Source organism: Camelus bactrianus, chromosome 12, assembly GCF_048773025.1.
Source record: "Camelus bactrianus isolate YW-2024 breed Bactrian camel chromosome 12, ASM4877302v1, whole genome shotgun sequence".
Taxonomy (NCBI): domain Eukaryota; kingdom Metazoa; phylum Chordata; class Mammalia; order Artiodactyla; family Camelidae; genus Camelus; species Camelus bactrianus.
In genome coordinates, this window is record NC_133550.1 from 25,815,737 (window position 1) to 25,836,004 (window position 20,268).

The 20,268-nt window shown below is 39.0% G+C and overlaps 1 protein-coding gene across 2 annotated transcripts in view; it reads left to right on the forward strand.

Moving 5' to 3' along the window:
* TBC1D30 (TBC1 domain family member 30) overlaps nucleotides 1-20,268 on the forward strand; it is a 73,543-nt gene that overhangs the window by 6,275 nt on the left and 47,000 nt on the right. For both annotated transcript variants that reach the window (XM_074375076.1, XM_074375075.1), the window contains exon 2: nucleotides 3,412-3,576. In XM_074375076.1, coding sequence (XP_074231177.1) covers nucleotides 3,412-3,576 — 165 coding nt within the window. The remainder of the gene's footprint in view (nucleotides 1-3,411; nucleotides 3,577-20,268) is intronic.

A 20,268-nucleotide genomic window follows, 5' to 3' on the forward strand; every position in this document is an offset into this window, starting at 1 on the left:
CTCAGTGTGTTTGTGTATGCCAAGAGTTCTGCAGGGCAATAGTTCCTTCAGAATCCAACAAAATCAGTTTTGGAGAATTATGATTCAGCTTTCTGCTTTTACAAGGTTATTCACTTTTCATTACTGAGAGAAATTTTGTGGATTAGTCATTTCCTTTTGGAAGAAAAATTTGGCAAGCTAAAGTTTAAGGAAGTGGTCATGGTACAGCTTTGGAAGTAGATTTCAGCTGAGTGACCACTCTATTAATCATTCATAAGACCTATAGGAGTCTGTTTTGCCCAAGCTTTAGTCTCAGTGGATGGTTAGCTGCCTGCTCATGTCGGCTTTTCTTGTAGTTGACCTGGTTAGGATAAACATGGTGCTATATTATGATAGTCCCCCACACCCTCCCCTTTTATTGATAAGCATCATTAGAGTACTGAGAATAAAGAATTAGGTGATGGAAACAGCTGTCTTTTATTTATTTTTATTTTTTTTTGCCTCTATCTTTTTTAAAACTTTTTTTTATTGAGTTATAGTCATTTTACAATGCTGTGTCAAATTCCAGTGCAGAGCACAGTTTCTCAGTTATACATGAACATACACACATTCATTGTCACATTTTTTTTTTTCTCTGTGGGCTACCACAAGATCTTGTATTTATTTCCCTGTGCTATACCGTATAATCTTGTTTATCTATTCTACATATGCCTGTCAGTATCTACAAATTTTGAATTCCCAGTCTATCCCTACCCCCGACCCGGCAACCACAAGTTTGTATTCTATGTCTACGAGTCTGTTTCTGTTTTGTATTTATGTTCTTTTTTTTTTTTTTCAGATTCCACATATCAGCGATCACATATGGTATTTTTCTTTTTCTGGCTTACTTCACTTAGAATGACATTCTCCAGGAATATCCATGTTGCTGCAACTGGCGTTATGTTGTTGGTTTTTATGGTTGAATAGTATTCCATTGTATAAATATACTACATCTTCTTTATCCAGTCGTCTGTTGATGGACATTTAGACTGGGAAACAGCTGTCTTAAATAATTTTTACAACATATTAGGTTATTTGATTTTTTTCAAGTTCAAAAAATACCCCTTCTAACATAATAGTTAGGAATCTCATATAATGTAGATAACCTGTGTGTTAATTCTCTCTCCCCTGTTAGGGATTTTGCTTTAGCACCTATTTAAGGATATTTAGCATGTGTGGGTCCTTTAGTTCTGTGAGGCACCAAAATGGCTTCTCAGGAAATCTAGGCTCTCTTCTTAGTGTTTACTTTAAGGGCGTGAACTCTGGAGTTAGAAGGCTTGAGTTCATACCCTGCCACTGTTCCTTACTGGTTATGTGTCCTTGGGCAAGTTCTTTAACCTTTCTGAGTCTCATTTTTCTCACCTCAATAGGGATAATAAGGGGAGAGGGTGTAGCTCAAGTGGTAGATCACATACTTAGCATACATCAAGGTCCTGGATTCAACCGCCAGCACCTCCTCTAAAAGTAAATAAATTAAAAAAAAAAAAAAATGGTAAACCTAACTACTCCCCCCCCCAAAAAAAACCCAAAACAAGAATTAAATTAATAAAATAAATAAGGATAATACTACTTCAGAGGGCTGTATTGAGAATGATGTAAGTTAATGTATGTGAAGTGCTCAGGAAATGTTAGATATTATTTGTATTGTTATGTACACTGGAATTCCTTAAAGAGGAAATAGTTCAGTTTGTTAGCTGAGGATCTCCTCATTTTTCCTGGTTTATTTAACACTGTGTTAGGAGCTGTGGCTGAGGCTACGGGACATACGGAGATAAAGGAGACCTTATTTCTGTTTTCAAATGTTGCTACAGAAGACATTTTCAGATTCAACTCTGAAGATTTTTGTGTTGGACAGTACATATAATTCAGAAATCATAGCGCTGTAGGTGCCTTTAGAGTCACTGAAAATGACTCTTTTGTGGAAGAAAAGTATAATTTAAATGCAAGATGATATTCCTATCTACCCCTTTTGTTTCTAGAAGGGAAAATTTAAAACATTCAAATTTGCTCTATTTGAAGAAATCTAGGATTGAAGAGTCTCTGGTTTCTTCTTGATTTCTTCTTGTAGCTTGAGTCCATATTTAATCATCCTTAGAACCCAAGTATTTTCAATTAACCTAAGTGGACTCTTACTTCCCATTGTATCTCACCACATTTGAACTCAAGGTGAGAGAAGTAACTGGCCGTTGTTCTCTTCATAGTAATTCCTTCTTACTGTCGTGCTCTTTATATTAATGTTTCTAAAGGCTGTTCACATTTGTTTCTCAGAATAATCTTGAATAATCTGAGACTTGGAGCACTGCCTTGCCTAAAATCATGCAGATAGTTGGTTGATCCAAAGGCAGTTCTTTTTAACTCAAGGTCAAATGCATTTTCCGTAACGTAGTCAATCAATATGACAGCTGCTTAAACACCCCCTTGCTCTTGTCTTATACAGACCCCCAAAGTTCACTTCCTTTGACCTCAAGCACTTTCCTTACTTTGAATATTTCTTTTGTTCTTTTCTGGTCCTCCCTAGTTTCTCCAAATCCCTTTCAAAATGAGTAGATCCAAACCCCACACAGAACCTCTAATGAGGGTCTAGCCAACGCCAAGCTGAGTGGAAGGCTTTGCTTGCCTGGCAGGTCACACTGTGGTGACTGATGATAATGTCAAGTGTGACAAACAAAACCTCCCAATTGTAATGATTATTCATACGGATGTGGTGGTCACTTCTGATTCCCTCGTCTTTTGTCACTTACGGAAAAACTGCTGTTGAGTGTATTAGTTTTATGGATGCGAATTATCTGTTATCTGTTTGAAGGAAGTATGTTTTCTACCATATTTGAAGATGAACTGTTGTACCTAATAGTCAAGCTATTTGCAAGACTGTATTTAAAACGGAACCATAATCACTGCATTTATCTACGTTAGAAAATTTGGTAATGTTATTTACTTGTAACTAATCATTTACAAAGGTGAGTGCTTTTAAAAACATTTGTTACCAGCTGTTAGGTTTATCACTGATGTAACAGATTAAAAAATATTCTTGCAAGCTTACCGTCTGAGCACTTTAATGATACAGAATGTACCTGCCAATTTTAAGGCAAAGAAATGTAAATTTGCACCCAGAGTTGGATACCGTAGAAGAATCTCTGCTTATATGTTATAGGTAGCCTCAAGAATAAAATTTATCTTACGGTACTTGTCTCCTGGACAGGACAGGAAACGGATGAGCAACTGATTTCATCAGAATCTCTTGGCTAAATATGTACATGTAATCCTGGGTGTGACTCCAGGATTACTTGGTTTAAATGGATGTTGCAGATATTTTTCTCGTGATTGGCATCACATTGAAATTTGTATTCCTCTCAGGGTATTTATTGTTCTGTTTTTCTTTTGCTTTACTGAAAGACACCAATGAACTGAAGACAATTCTTGGAGAGCTCAAGTACAGGATTGGCATTCAGTCGGCCAGGTTACTTCGGCAGCTGAAGCAGAAAGATAGGCTTCTGCATAAAGTGCAGAGGAACTGCGACCTGGTGACGGCGTGCCTGCAGGCCGTGTCTCAGAAGAGAAGTAAGTGCTGGGCTGGGCTTAGCCCTTTTGCCATGTGGGACCAGAATGTTAGTGAAGCCGTGTCAGCAGTCATTGTGTTTTTCAATATACGTATTGAGAAATTGTAAATGGAAGCCTTAGATCCCCCTCAGAACTAAGAACCATGAGTAACTCAGAGAGCTTCCTGTATTGTTCAGTTAAAATGTGTATTCCATGTCTATGTTACAGACTTGGTTTTATTATTCTAGATTTGAGGTAGTACTTCACTTTGACAATGGTTATTATTGCCTGATGCTAAATAATGACTAAAATCTTTATTTTTAAAACAGCAGCCTAGAGACAGAACCTAAAAGGCACGACTGCTTTCTTACTTAGTCTGTGTGTTGCTCTAATAAGTGAATTAAACAAGTGATTTAAAAGAAGAAGATTCTTGTAACAGGATCTCACAGCTTGCTCTGAAATCTGGAAAGGACAAAATATTTTAACACATGAAACCCATCTTGTGGGTAATCCATTTATAACTAAGAGATGCATGGTTTGTTAATTGAGTTAAAATGTTAAATTACTAATCTGTGTTAGATACTAGACATAAAAGCTTGTGAACTGATTTTTTAAATTCTCCATGCAATAGTTTTATGTTTTATTCTGCTAATATTTCCCTGTTTTTGTTTTGTATTTTTCATTCACATGCAGCACGGCAGAACAGTATGTGCAGGTATGGTAATCAGGCACAGTGATGTGTTTTCATAGAGATTCTCCCCCGGCGGCTTTTTAGGTGCATGTGAAAGTTGCCTTTTCTTGTTTCTTTACCCTGTCACATTCTCTATGTAACGTGACAGCTCCTAAGAGTTTTTCTTTTTCATTCCATATTTAGATGTGTCTGTTTTCATAAAACAATTTTCAGGGCTTGATGAGTTTCAGAGAATAAAATTAATGGCTTAAATTCCATTCTTCCCTTTGTTATTAAAAGAAAATACTATTGTCTTCCTCTCCTTTGATTATATCACCGTTACCCCCTAATTATTATTCATGCTGTTTACTAAAGGTTTCAACCTAATGCGTGTTCAGTGGAATGCTGCTTAATTGTTATAATGATATAATAGTCCATACAAGAGGCAGGTAGGTAATTGGGTAGACTGGTTTTGAATTGGGTTTTCTCCAGAGCCAGGCACTTGTCTGAAATACCCAGAGAAGGAGGGTATAGATACATAAATACTCATATACATGTATATGCATGTACAGTAGAGAATTTGTGTACCTATAGAAAGTTGTCACGTGTTGTAAGTAGTTGATGTTTTCCCATGAATTGTGGTTGATTCACAAGGGGATCCAGTAAAAATCGTATTTTCCTCTCTTATTTTGAAATGTTTTGATTTTGATTTTTCTCTTTTTCAACTGTGTTTTCATTTACTCATTATTATCCTTTGTATCAGAAGTTAAAAGCATGAAGTGGTAAATGAGTGGGTTTGGATGTGTGGGAAAGTATAAGGGGGTGGTGGAGCCGGCGTCAGGAGGCAGAGGAATGTCAGGCCGGCGCAGGATCACGGGCTGGTAATTACCAGGGACTGACAGTCATTTAGAATTTGGCTTTGCTTGACCGACGAAAGGACCAGCATTGATGTCTTTTTAGAAAAATGTGTCCACAAGCCTCTGATTTAATGTGTGAATTTGTGGATGCATTACCCCTGTATATTTTAGATTTTTGTCTCTTTAAATTGGGTTTTGCATTTCGGAGACTATGGGGTGAATGGCGCCTTTCCTTGAAGTTCAATTCTCATCTTGGTAATAAGACTCTAGTACATGGAACAAAATGTTTTTTGTTGAATTAAGAAATAACAGTGTATCAGAATGATCATTTGCATCATATGACACCGGATGGTGATGTAGATGTTGTTAGAAATTTGACTAGATGCTTATTTTTCCATTTTAGAATCCCAGAGGTTCGACGTTTTGTGACTGCATGCCTCATTTCAGTAGTTGCGCATTTGCCCTCTTTCCTCAAAGTCAGCAAATAACAAATGAGTTTAATTAATCACTGAACGTTCATTTTAGTAGTGATTGGCAGTGATGCATTCAAATACAACATACATGTTGAATTGTTTGTATTTAATATGCAAAAAGCCAGATAACCTCTATTTTTCCCTCCCTGTGGATTCAGTGCTTATGATTCTCTCCGTAAGTGACTTTTCCCCTTCTTTAATATGCTGTAAAACAAAAAACAATTTTAATCTTTTATTCAAATGGGTTCTTTCCCGTTGATACACCAAAGGTGATATATTCATTTTGAAATAAGAATCCTAAGTGTGGATTATGAACAGAAATGACTAGATCATTTTTATTTCTAGCACAGGTGATGTAACTGCTTGCATTTTATGTTTTTCTGCATCAAGCCTTATGGTGGAATCCCTTTGCTTTCACACTGGGGTGGGAATAAGAGCAGGATCAATATTTGCCTTATAGAGCAGTAGATTTCCCCCCTATATTTCATCATTGATCTAAAGATAACCATAGTATAACCACTGTAATATTAATAATAAAGTGAGGGGGCTGGGAGTATAGCTCATTGGTAGGGTGTGTGCTTGGTGTTCATGAGGTCCTGTGCCTCCGTTAAGGAAAAAGAAAAAGAGTAAGATGAGTGGGAGCACCAGTCACTATTCACTGAGTACATGCCTTATGCCAAACTGTTGGTTTTATCTCTCGTAGCAATTCCAAAAATATATGTATCTTTGGACACATTTTATTGGGAAACTGAGATTCAGAAAGTTTAAGTAATTTGCCTACGATCACACAGCTGATAAGTGGTTGAGACAGACTTTGAAGCTAGATGTCTCAAAAGTTCACTCTCTGCACCATAAACTGTGACGTAGCAATTAGAGTGATACTTCTGTAATACTGGAATGCAGTTGGAGCAGTAAGAAATTTGTAACATGCAAAGGATGTAATAGAGAGTTTCAGGTTTATTAGAATATGCTGCTGCAGCATAGTTTGCATATGAAATAGTTTGCATGTGAAATAAATACTTTATTTTTTCTTGGCCAGATGGATTATGGAATGAATGTAGTGTGGTATTCAGGGAAATCCACCCAAAGGCCTTAAGACAATGGGAAAAAAAATAAGATGAATATTTACCAGGAGTTTGATTCTGATGTTAAGATTTTTAAGTAGTTTGCTTACCCCATGGTTTAACTATTTTTCCTGAAAGCAGAAGGGGGGCCATCTTAATGATCAGAATTGCCTAGTTCTGTAATTTTTAAGATGTTTAAGTTATGCTGGTTAAGTTCTTGAAATGGTGTTATAAATCAAGTGATAAAATCTAGTGGTGTTTGGAAAAGTGTGAAAAGAGATCATGAAAAGAAATGTGAATGTAAACAGAAGTATTGTCTTTTATTGGCCTGGTCCATAAGTACAGGAATTTTAGGCAGCTTACAGCTTCATTTTATTTATGTGTCCACATTGATACCCTGACGTGAGTAAATCTTGCTATCTGTCATAAATGCCTGGCAGAGACCAGTAACTTTATCATACAGTGAGTGGTCTTTGTTCTTTTTCTATGGCGATCTTTTTTACAGTAGTACCTTGTCCTCTGTGGCAGGAGAAGGAATTTGTGCGACCCTGAGTTTGGTGGCACTAACATTCAACATTTTCCAGTAGGAAACAATTCTCTCTCTCTTTTTTTTTTTAATTATAAAAGTAATGCACTCAACCAGCCATCTACTCCTAGATATTTACCCAAGAGAATTGATGATGTGTATCCCCACAAAAATTGGTACATGAATGTTCATAGCATTTTTAAAAAAATAATAGCCAAAAGGTGGAAACAAGTCAAATGTCTATCAGTGGTTGAATGAGTAAACAAGTATGATGTATCCATACAATGGAATATTATTCAGCCAAAAACAGGAGTGAAGTTACTGATTCATGTTACAACATGGATGACCCTTGAGAACATTATGCTAAGTGAAAGATGCAAAGTCCACATCCTTTATGATTCCATTTGAAATGTTCAGAATAGACAAATCCAGAGAAATAGAAAGTAGATTAGTGGTTGCCGGGGTTTGGGGGTAGGGAGAATAGGAAGTGACTGCTGATGGCATGGGTTTCTTGTTGGGAGTGATGAAAATGTTCTGCCATGATAGTAATAATGGTTACACAATTTTGTGAATATACTAAAAATCACTAAATTGTACAGTTTAAAAGGGTGAATTTTATGGTATGTGAATTATATATCAATAAAAAGTGTTAAGTATAGTATAGTCATTAAGGAAACTTTGGAAAATACAGAAATGCAAAAAGAAGAGGGAAAATCGTTTTCTAAAGACAGTTTCTTAATGTTTTTGAATTTTTACTCAAGTGGCTTTTTTATATGAAGTTTTCCCAAAAGTCAGTGTACTGTATAAACATTTCTGTGTCCCGTGTTTTTCATGTACCATATCATAAGCTGGTGCCATTGGCATAAATCATTTATAAACATAATTTTGAATGATTAATGCACTGTTTTTCAGTCTACCATTTTGTTTTGTCCACATTTTAATAGTGACGAATCTCCTTTGTGTTGAGTATAGAAACACAACTCAAACTGATTTAAGCAATGAAGGAAATTGATGGGCTTACCTAATTAAAAGTATTGAGAATGTGCCTTCAGCTGCAGCTAAATCAGATGCAGGTGCTCAAATAGTATCTTTAAGAATATGACTTCATCTCTTAGCCGTGCTTTCCTCTCTATGAGACAATACCCAAATGGCCAACAGCGCTCCAATTTAGCAACCTTACCTGAAAGAACAGATGTTTTTCTGTAGCTCCTGAAAATCCCATAATTCACATTTTTTTTAACTTTTAAAAAATTGAAGTATAGTTGGTAATTCAATTTTCCTTAACCTAGTTGAGTCCCATGCTCCCTAAGAGTCAATATTTTTGTTTATGTATGTAAGAAGGTGATAAATGCAATAGGGAAAAAAACAACAACAGGCAAAGGTGAGCTTGGAGTGGCCAACAACTGGTATTGGAGTTGTCAGGCCTTTGCATTTTAACTGTTCTAGTGAGTCTCTTAGTGGCTGTGTGATTTGCATTTCAATTTTGCTGATTCATAACGTGGTTCAGCACCTCTTGATACGTTTAATGGCTATTTGTCTCCTAAGAAAAGGATTGGCTCCTTTTTGTTAGAGATTTGTAGGAGCTCTTTATGTGTTCTGAATATGAGTCTTTGTCAGATAGATGTGATGCAAATACCTTCTCCCACTTATTTGGCCTGCATTTTCACTCTTAAGAGTGTCACTTAATGAGCACGAGTTCTTAGCTTTTATGTAGTCCGGTTGACTGGTCTTTTAGCTTCCTGCAGGGCCGGTGTTGTGGGCGTGTGATCTGTGGCGTCACATTGGGCGCATGCTCGGTAGCGCCCACACGTGGTTTAGTGCTCTGCTGCTGTTGTCCTAAAGCTCTTAATTTTTGAACAAGGGGTCTCACAAATTGGGTAACCAGTCTTGCCTTTTATAGCTGGTGCTTTTTCTATCCTATTTAAGAAATCTTTTTTTTTTCTTTAATACCAAACTCACGAAGATACTTTCTCATTTTATTTTCTAAACGCTTAATAAATAATGAGGTCTGGATCCACCTAGAATTGATTCATTTTGTTTGCATGGTATGAGGTAGGAGTCAGATTTCATGTTTGTCCATATGAATATCTAATTGACTCAGCCCAGTTCATCCTTTTACCATTGCTCTGTGGCGCCATTTTTATGTAAATGTCTAAATGTATGTGAGTTCATTTTTGGGCTCTTACTGTGTTTTGTTGTTTTATTTGTCTCTCCTTGAGCCAGTGCAACAGTGTCTTAATTATTGTACTTTACAATAACTTTTACTATCTGATAGTGTAGGTTCTTAAACCTTGTTCTTCAAGATTGTTTTGCTTATTATTGGCTTTCTGGGGAGAAATGACATCTTTACAGTGTTCAACTTCTAGTCCATAAGTATGGTATTTTAAATTATTATTTATTATTATTCAAACTTACTTGAATAATATTTTACAGGTTTCCTTAGAGGCCTTACATATTTTCTACAATGTTTATTCTTAGGTAATTGAGGTTTCTGGATGCTATTTTAAATTGATATCTTTTAAGAAATTTATTTTCTGTTTGTTTCTGGTACATAGAAATATGATTGTTTTCTATATATTGACCTTATATCCAGTAACTGTACTTTTTCTTCGGTTGATTCTAATAATTTATCTGTAAAATCTTTTTGTTTTTTTTTCCCTGAGTACGTAATCTTTATCATCTGTGAATACTATCGGTTTTATGGATTTCTTTACCATTCTTTCATTTCTTTTTCTCATCTTGTATACTGGCTGGGACCTCCAGTATAATATAGAATGGAAATAGTGATAATGGGAAGGAAATTTTTGTCTCATGTACAACCTCAGAGGGAAGGTTTTCATCACTTCACCTTTAAACACAATGTTTGCTGAAAGTTTCCTATAGAAGCCCTTTATCAAATTAAGAAAATTCTCCTGTCCAATTTGCTAAGATGTTGAACTCGCATACTTTACTGCTGTATTGAGATAATACGTTGAATTTTATAGTTTTTTTGAATGTTAAAACAACTTTGCATTCTTGAAAAACTCCTAGCTAGGTCATGAGATATGCATGCGCACACACACAAACACACACACACGTAATGTGTATATATGCATTCATATATACGTTGCTAGATTTGGTTTGCTAATATTTTGTTTATGATTTTTTTATGCCTATGTTCATGTATGAGTTAAAATTATAATTTCCTTTCTTGCAATGCTCTTGTCAAGTTTTGGGAGTCTCATAAAAGAAGTCAGAGTGCCCTCTTTTTCCATTTTTTGGAAGAGATTGTGTAAGACTGGAGTTATTTCTTTCATAAATGTTTGGTAGAATTCTCTGGTAAAATATCTGGGCCTGAAGTTTTCTCTGTAGGAGGGCTTTAAATTATCAATTCAACTTACAAATAATCCTATGGTTTTTTTTTTTTTATCTTCTATGTTTTCTTATGTCAGCTTTGGTAAATTACATGGAGTTTGCCCATTTCGTATAACTTTTCACATTTATAGGCATAACATTTTAAAGAATTTTTCTGGGATTCCTTTAGTGTTTCGAGATACTAAAACAATTTCACTGATTTAAACAAGAATTCACTTACTACTTAAAATATCTATTATAGAATGCATCATCATAAAGAAGTATATTCTGATACGTACATGTATATTTTAAAAGAAAGATCTGTGGGTGGTGGGTGTCTACCTATCAAAGTTGAGTAATAAATTTTACTGGCACATTAGAAGCCCCTGGTTGAAATGGCCTCTCTCCCCAATACATTTGTGTTAATTATTCCCTTGCTTCTCTCTGTGGTTTTCCCACCTCCTGTACGTATTCCTAAACAATATATAGCTTTTTTTTAAAATGATGTAATGACAAGTACATTTATTATTAATCACAATGTGATTTTCCATGTTTTATTTATTTTTTCTACTATGAAATACTAAAAATTACTTGCTGAAACACACACACACAGCAAACAAAGCTTGGTCACTAGGGAACGATATACAGTTTTGAGAAGCTGAGTAGCACGCTCAGGCCTAGTTGTGTAGGGAAAGGATAATGTTGCTTCTGTTAGAGAAAAGCTCTCAAAAGATAAAAACCAGACTGTTTCTGGGTCATGATGCTGGGTTCCCCTGAGAATTCACAGGAGCCCCTTCTGGGGGAGTCAGAGGGCCAGGTTATAAGCGAGTCCTGTGGCCTCTGCCAGGGCTGGAGTTTGGGCTGGTTGCTGAATGATCAGCGAAGCTGGGGGAGCGGACTGCTGCTTAGTTTTGATTTGAAGCTCGCCGTGGCCTTGCTCTTGCTCTTGCTCCCAGAAGTGGGTCAAAGCAGAACACTTTGGTGGACGTGGAGGGGATGGAGAGCAGGCACTTCGCCAGCATGCTGTGAAGGACACAAGAGCAGATGAGAATCTGGACCAGCTCTCCTGGGCGTTCTCTCCTCAAGTTAGAAAGAGGGTCCAGCGGCAGGGAGCATCTTGTGTTGACTGCGGCTGGGCTCACTGCTCCCCTGTGTGCTAGTTGTACGCTGTCTGGTGCACAGATGCTGTCTTGGGGTCTCTCTTCACTCTCACCTTGGAGGCCCTCTTGTCTCCTCTGTGAGGTCTCTTCCTTCCTGTGTCCCATGTTTTCTTCTTTCTTGATGATTATTTTTTATATCATTGCCCATATCCACTTGAGTAAGGGTGCCTGTGAGGTAAAGTTTTGGAAATTCTGCAGGAATGAAAATGTTTTTATTACATCCTGGCTTTGACGATTCTAGACCTGCTCCATTGCCTTCTTGCTTTCATTGTTGCTCTTGAGAAGTCTGAAGCCTTTCTGTTTCCTCATCCTTTGTCCTGGAGACTGTTTGTTTTCCCTTTTTGCAAGCTTGTGGGAGCTTCTCTTTGTCCCTGTTCTTCTGAAACTCACCATCACGTTGCTGAGCGTGGATCCCTTTTCATGCATCGTGCTGGGTGGGCCTAGGCAAGCTCTTTCAATCAGGCAACTTAACGTCTTTCAGTTCTGGAAAATTTATGTGAATTATTTCTTTGATGCTTTTCCTCCCTCCTTTTATGCCCCCTCCCCTTTTCCTCTTCCTGAAATTCAGTTGTTTGGCTGTCAGAACTCCTGGGCCAGTTCTGTAATAGTCCCCTCTTTCTTATTTTCCATATCTGTTTTTTTGCTTTACTTTCTCAGAGATTGTCTCAACTTTATTTTCCAATCCTGTTACTGAGACCTCTTTTTCAGGTTGTTGTTTGAATGTTTCATGTAAATATATGGTATTCTGTTCTTAATTTCGTAGATGCTATATATCTTCTTATTGCTCTAAGGATGTGATAGAGACTAAAACAGACAAACGGAAAATGGCAATTTGGAGGAAATAGATGGTACAGGGAGGAAGGAAACTTTCAAAGCTGCTGTTATAGTTAAGAGCCTTTCCTCAGGTGTTTGGTAATTCTTGGCTGTCTGCTCATAACTGTGAGAATCTAAAAGAACAGCTTGGACCCTGAGCTCCCCAGTAAAGCTTATGGACTTTGAGCTCTTCTAAAGGGTCATCTGGATGGGCCCTTTCTGTTTTTTTTGGGGGGTGAGGTGCGGGAAATGCTTAAGTTTATTTATCTTTTTTAATGGAGGTACTGGAAATTGAACCCATGACCTCATGCATGCTAGGCATGTGCTCTACCACTGAGCTACGCCCTCCCCACTGGGTGGGCCCTTTCTTATAGAGCCCCTCCCAGGTCAGTGTCTTCATGTGTTTCTTGTGGAGCTGGTGGGCTTCCTCAGGGAGGAGTCCTCTGCCTTCCTGCTGGACGGATGAGCTGGGTCTCTGCTTTCAGCATTCAGTACGTGTATGGTCACTGAATCCCTCTGCTTTAGGTCAAGGACTCACCCCCAGCTGGTTGTCCAGCAGCCCTCTGCTTGAAACGAAAACTTCAGGCTTTTGCAGGGGTGGGAGACGAGTGATCGTCCAGCCTCCTGAAGCAGAGGAGCGGGTTGAGGGATGCAGTTGCTTCTCGACAGCTTTCTCCCCGATCTCCTTATTAAGCCTCCTCGAGACCTGGCTGCCTGTCTCGGAGTCTTTTGTGGAATACATGGTGTAGTAGAGGCTGGAGTTCAGCTTTCCCATGCCACTTTGGGATCTGGGTTTTCTAGGATCTGCTTAGTCAATTTCTACTTGTCCGTTTGCTTTTTCAGCTTCAGAATTCTATTGCTGGTGTCTCTGTTGCTTTTTTTCCCCCTGGTCCTTGTGGGTTATGATAAACAAAAATCTCTTTAACTGTACTTTTACTGTAATTTGGATGGGGACCAAAATCAGATAGAATTTTTTTCAGTCTTCCTTCTTAACCCAGATTAGTGTATTCCTTTTTTCATAAGCTCATTTGTTTTGATAGATGGAAAGAAATGAGCATTTTTCAGCTTTATTGAGATGTAATTGACATATAAACAAGTTAGCATTTAGATTAAGGGAGATTTGCCTTACGTTTGGAACTTGGTTGCAGAATTGTGAATTTTGGCACAAATTTGTTAATATTGATAACAGATTCAGGTTTGTTTTTGATATATAATTAGCAGCTTGGTCTGCCCTAAAGTAACTTAGTAAGACTATGCCTAGATGAAGGAAACTGGAGTATAATTGCTTACAATGTATTTTAGCAACAGTTTCCTCTTGTTTTCTTTAAACTCTTAGTTTGCTACCAAGACTTGTTTTTCCATTTGGTCACAGTTTGCTCTTACCCATACTGTATATTTGTGAAATATTGGAAGTACTGCAATAGCTTTTAAACCTTGAACTTCTGAGAGACTCTTGTGGCTTTGGGGGAAAAAAGAGTAGATGTTTCTTGTGACCTCATTACAAAGAGAACTGGTTTTTAGAAGAAAAAAATCTGAATCTCAAAGTCTTCATAATTTAGAACCAGGAGAGAACTTAATCTTGATTTCTGTTTACTCCCAAACTTAGGGCAAAGCAAAGTGAAGTGCGGAAGAGTTAAATTAAGAGTGTTGCCAAATATAACCTTACAAAAGCAAAAAACAAAAACCCAAAACCAAAAAACCACAACCCCCCCCAAAAAGCCCTCAAAAAACTGAATCACTATGCTGTACACCTAAATCTAACACAATGTTGTAAATCAACTTGTACGTCAATTAAAAAAGAAAAGAAGTGTTGCCGAAACTCACTGGGCTGGTTGGTGACTCAGGGCTCCCCTGGTTGGTGGTACCTTTGCTATCAGATATGACAAAAGAAAACTATATATCCAGCCAGCAGGGGGAGCTCTCTTTCTCTTTTAAGTTTTAAGAACTGTGTTAAATTTACATCCTCTGTATTGTCAAGGCAGGGGATGAATCCTGGGTCTGCCACTTACTAGAGATGCAGTCTCCTGTAAGTTCTTTGACATCCTGTGCTTTATTTTTCTCATCAGTAAAAAAGAGAGGGAGGGGAATGATGATAATACCCGTTTCATAAGGTGGTTATGAAAATTAAGTGAGTTAAATTATATAAAATGCTTATAGAACAGTGACTGTTCATATTATTTACTATGACTATCATTATTCCTGCTGCAGGGAGGTTCAGAGACTGCCCTTTCCACCAGCATTTAGATACTTGCCTTTTTAAGGCAATTGTAAAGGTTGCTGGGGTTCCTCACATTAAAAAAAAAAAAAGTTGATAGGATGGGATTATGTGAGGAAGAGGTTTGGATAATCATAATTAGGAATTTTAGACTTTTTTAGCTCTTTGGGAAAGGATGGCTTACTCTTCTCCAATAACAGGTAAGGAGTTTGTTCTTTTATGTGTTTGATTTGAAAAGATGATATGTAAACATGTTTTGGGGACACACATTATATCTGAAAGTAGGCAATTGCCTGTGTGTCAAAGGTGAGAACCACGCAAGTCCTTCCTGAAGCACTTCAGAGAACTAGGATTAGAAGAATGATAGAAATGTGCTCTGTGGCTGAGGGTGGGCGGGGCGGGGTGGGGGAAATGTTCCAGGCAGAGATAATGGTGAGAGGCTGGGAGGACATCCGGCACTCGGGGTACTCTTAGTAATCTAGTATTTCTGGATAAGAAATTGGAGCTAGAGGGACCCTCAGAATTAGTCTAGTGTAATTGCCTGTTGAACATAGAACACTAGTGTGTGTCAACTGCCTTCTCAGCTGGGATGAACGCTGTTTGGGGGTATGGTTATTTGACAGAAGCTATTGGATAAGTAAACATTTATTATGTTAGTGCACAATACTAACTGATAGCGATAGTGCAACCTTATCTCTATGTGAGGATGAAGTGAGTGGAGAAAATTAGCTGATACCATTCTAGTTAGAAAGTCTGAAAAATAATTTGAAAATTTATATATCAGGCAGCCGAAGAATAGAAAAGACAGATAATTTGGTTTGTCTTTATAGAGTATCTCCTTAACAGCACTGTGCAATCTTACCTACCTAATTCTTGTTGTTGTTGTTGGAGGGGGGATTTGGTTTGTCTGTTTATTTATTTGTTTTAATAGAGGTACTGCAGATTGAACCCAGGACCTTGTGCACGCTAAGCACGCCCTCTGTCACTAAGCTCTGCCCTCCCCCCTTACCTAACTAATTCTAAGTATGCCTCTGGCCTATCTCCCTCCCCAAACTGCAGGACTTTTTTTCCTCTACCTGCTTCTTGGCATTTCTGTTACGATTTTACTTTCGATGTCATTGAATAATAATGCACTGTTTTTTTCCCGGGGAGGGCATGAACGAGTAGATGTTTATAATGGACTCTGTATAGAAATATATTTTAATATCTTATTTTGGAAGGAAATTGTTTCTAATGAACACACATCATAGCCCATGCCTAGGCTTATAAACTGGGCTCTTTTTTGGTCTTCTCCAGTATTGCCATCTCAACACCATTTGCAGAAAGGAATGTGCCAGGACATGGTCACTAAGGCAGCATCAGAGTTTGCTGTTTGACATGCGATCCCTCCCATAAGGTCTGCCATGTATGAAAGTGGCTGGAGCTGGGCGCCTTGGTTTTTTGTGCGGTTAGTTCCTCCAGCTCAAAGTGGAGATCTTCTCACATCTCGCTGCCACTACCCAGGATGGCCATCAGAGGGCAGGCTTGCCCCTTTCCCTGATCTGGGACCTGCCCTCTGTTCTTCCCGCCCAGCCCCTCACCTCTGATATGCAGCAGTTTTCTCATTTGTCAGATCACACAGCTTCTAGACCCAGTTATGTAATACAGTGAAAATCTAGTGGAAAAAGGGCACCAAAGTCATTTCCTTGTTTTCTCCATACGTCTTGATTCTTTTGGGACATATCTCCTTCGGCCCACGCTGGTGGCCCTCCCTGAGCTTTTTCTGCCCTATTTCTCCCAGGATAATCCAGAAAGTGTAAGGGACTCAACCTTCAATCCTTGTGGGTCGTGAGGTTTGTGGTCTTCAGGTGTTGGTGATGATTCTTAACAGATCATTAGGGAGGTGTCTCAAGTTCGAGTCCCACATTGAGGTCTGCCGTGTTGCAGCCATCCTACAGAAAGACAGGGACTTACACAGAGCTCAAGTCTATATACATCCGTAGTAATAGATTTTGTTGTTGTTATTCTTGGAAAGATGTGATACTAATTCTCCTTTTTGGAGGAGAAGCTAAGTTTGCAACCAGTATTGGGTTGTGAGTTTAGGAGTCCTGGATTCTGTTTTTGTTGTTGCTGGCTTTTCTGCAAACCATCCTGCTTGCCTTTGTGGACCTGTTGGTAAAAACAGCATTCTCTCTGGGGGCTTACTGGTGACTTCAGGGTGTCTCATTGAGAAAGTACGTTTTCAAAAGTTTTGGCTGCTGTGTTTGAGAGTGGGGAGGATTCACCCCACATCAGAAAAACAAAATTTCCTGGGGAGATGACCATCTCACTCTGCCATCTCAGCCTGACCATTTAAAAAAATTTAGTTGCAATCAATTTATCCCTTTGTGTGAGTGACATTTGAACAATGAGCAGAAGCTCTTTCTTATAGTCATTGCCCATAATCAGCCCCACCTGTGGGAAGATCCATGGACTGTGAAGTTTGCTCCACCTATGTGGACCAGTCACTTCAAGTATCCAGTGGTATCCATGTCATCTCCACTGATGGTGGGGACCAGGCTCTCTTAAACTGTCCCATTAAGTTAATGCTCCTTGCACTTGAATTTCAGTCTGTTTTACTTGAAGCCGTATCCACAGTGTGTGTCAGTGCTGTCAATATAGTTAGGGAATACAAGCCTCAGATTGACTAAATGACCCGACTGAGTTTTCCCAGTAAATCAGCCCAATTCTCCTCCCAATTCATACAGTAATGAAAATTGAGATCTTCAGGGGTCATCTAGACCAACACACTCATTTTACAGATGCAGAAACTGGAGGATCAGAAGCATAAAGATGGTTGCAACCACCTCACATCCATTAGGATGGCTGCTATTAAACAAACAAAAAAAACCCAGAAAATAAGTGTTGGCAAGAATGTGCAAAACACTGAAACCCTTGTGCACTTTTGGAGGGAAAGTAAAATGTTGCTATTGCTATGGGAAAGTGATTCTCCCAAAATTAAAAATAGAGTTACCGTATGACCCAGCAGTTCTTCTGAGTATGCAGTTTCCCTCAGTGTCTGCAGGGGATTGGTTCCAGGACCTGCTGCAGATACTGAAATCCTCGGATACTCAAGTCTCTCTGTTTCCATGGTTTTGCATCTGCGGATTCAACCAATTGCAGATAGTGTAGAACTGTAGTGTTTATTGACAAAATCTGCATATACGTGGACTAGCGCATTTCAAACTCATGTTGTTCAAGGGTCAACCGTATACCCAAAAGAATTGAAAGCAGAGTCTGGGAAAGATATCTGTACACCCACAATTATAGCAGCATTATTCACAATAGCCAAAAGGTGGAAGCAACCCAAATGTCCATCGATGGATGAATGGATGAACAAAATGTGGTAAGTACTTATGTTGGAATATAATTTACCTTTTAAAAGAAAGGAAATTCTGACATAGGCTACAACATGGATGAAGCTTGAGGACATAATGCTAAATGAAATAATCTAGTCACAAAAAGACAAATAGGTACCACTTATATGAGGTACATAGACTAGTCAAATTCATGGAGACAGAGTAGACTGGTGGCTGCCAGGGGCTTGGAAGAGGGAGGAGTGGGGACTTGTTTAACGGATGGAGAGTTTCCGTTTGAGAAGATGAAGAGTTCTGGAGACTGGTTGCACAACAGTGTGAATGTACTTACTACTGAACGGTCCACTAAAAAATGGTTAAGATGGTACATTTCATGTGAATGTGTATTTTACCCCCAGTCCCCCAAAGATCATAAGGCCAAATGAGTAGTTGGTGCTCTCAGGTCCCTATTCTGTGCTTGTCCTAATATGCTGTTAGTGGCATTTCCCACAAAATTGATCATGGATCAGAAGCTAAAGCATCCTTCCCCCAACTGGTTTGTCACTGCTTAGAAGAATAATTTTCATTGTTGATGTGTGGGTGCCATTTGAATGTCCATCCTCCTCTCTTCAAATTGCTCCTTCCCACTCAGCGCTCCAGGCAGGGTGAATTACACATGGTCCTTAAACTTGACCATGTTCTCTCCTGCCACCTGCTATTTCCTCTCTCTGGTCCTCTTTTCTCCGCCATCTCTCTATGGTAACTTCTACTTTGAGGATCCAACATCATTTCTTCTGGAAAGTACTTTTGACTGCGTAGTCTGAATTAGGTGCTTACATGGCTCAGGCTCGTCCCGGCCACATGGAATTTTGTGCTCTGTTCCCTGGTCTGCATCTCAAGCTGGACTGTGCCTTACTCACCAGTCTTGATGTTCCTGGTGTCTAGCACAGTGCTTGCACGGAGTAGGTGCTCAAAAAAAGTTTCTTCTGTTTAGCACAGGGAACTATGTTCAATATCTCGTAATAACCTTTAATGAAAAAGAATATGAAAACGGATATATGTATGTATACACATGACTGGGACATTGTGCTGTACACCAGAAACTGACACATTGTAATTGACTGTACTTCAATTAAAAAAAAAAAAGTATGCCTAAGATGAACCATGTCTTGGAAAATACTGCCATAAGAAAGTCATATTCCAAACTGCCTAATACCAATTGCTGATGTGCAACTCTCTGGCCTTTTTTTTTTTTTAAGGGTATCTCTCTCTCTTTTTTTTTTTTTTATTGTGATGAAATACATATAACATAAACTTTGTCATCTTAACCATTTTTAACTGCATAGTTCATTGGTATTAAGTCGAGTCATATTGTTGTGCAACCATCATCACCATCCAACTCTGGAACTCTTCTTGCGAAACTGAAACCCAGCACCCGTTACGCAATAACTCCCCATTCCTCTCTCTCCTCTGTCCCTGGCAGCCACCACCGAGTACGTGTCCTTTTGTGACTGGCTTCATTCATAATGTCCTCAAGGTTCGTCTATGTCATTGTAGCATGTGTCAGAATCTCTTCCTTTCTAAGGCTGAATGATATTCCAATTTGGTTTATCCATTAATCCATCGATGGACACTTGGTTTGCTTCTACCCCTTGGCTTTTGGGAGCAATGCTACTGTGAACAGGGGGTAACTCTGACTTTTTAAGCACAGCAGGCCTGTCCTTGTGCCATCCATATGGTACTAGATAAAAAAACACCCCGTTAGTACCCTGAAGTCTTTACAGCCTCCATCCTGAACTATTTTTCTCCGTCCATCTGCTTTCTGTCCTGTCTGGTCTCCCCAGTGTGATCTTGTGATTTGTTTTCCTCCCGTAGGCTTCCTTCTGCATCTGAGATTTGTACCACCCGCCTTGTTTGTGATTTCAGATTAGTCATGCTTCAGGCCCAGTCTGAAGACTTGCTCCTCGACCTCGTGGAGTTAGGGATCTCTTGACAATGTCTTCCCCTCCCTCCTCCTCCTGCCCCTCTTTCTCCTCCCTGCCAGGCTTTTGTCTTCCCAGCTGTTCCCATCAGAGGATGGGTGCTCTGCTGGCAGCACCCCCCATGCTCTGTTCAGTGCGAAGCCCCCATCCTGACCCTTACCCCCAACTGCTCCGCCTCCCCCCCCACTCCCCTTGATTGCGTGGCTTTGGAGAAATGAAAAGTGACCTCCTGAACTAGAGACAACCAATTGCAAATACAGCCGCCACTCCCGACAGCCCTTATAGGGGACCTGGTGGGAGAGTGGG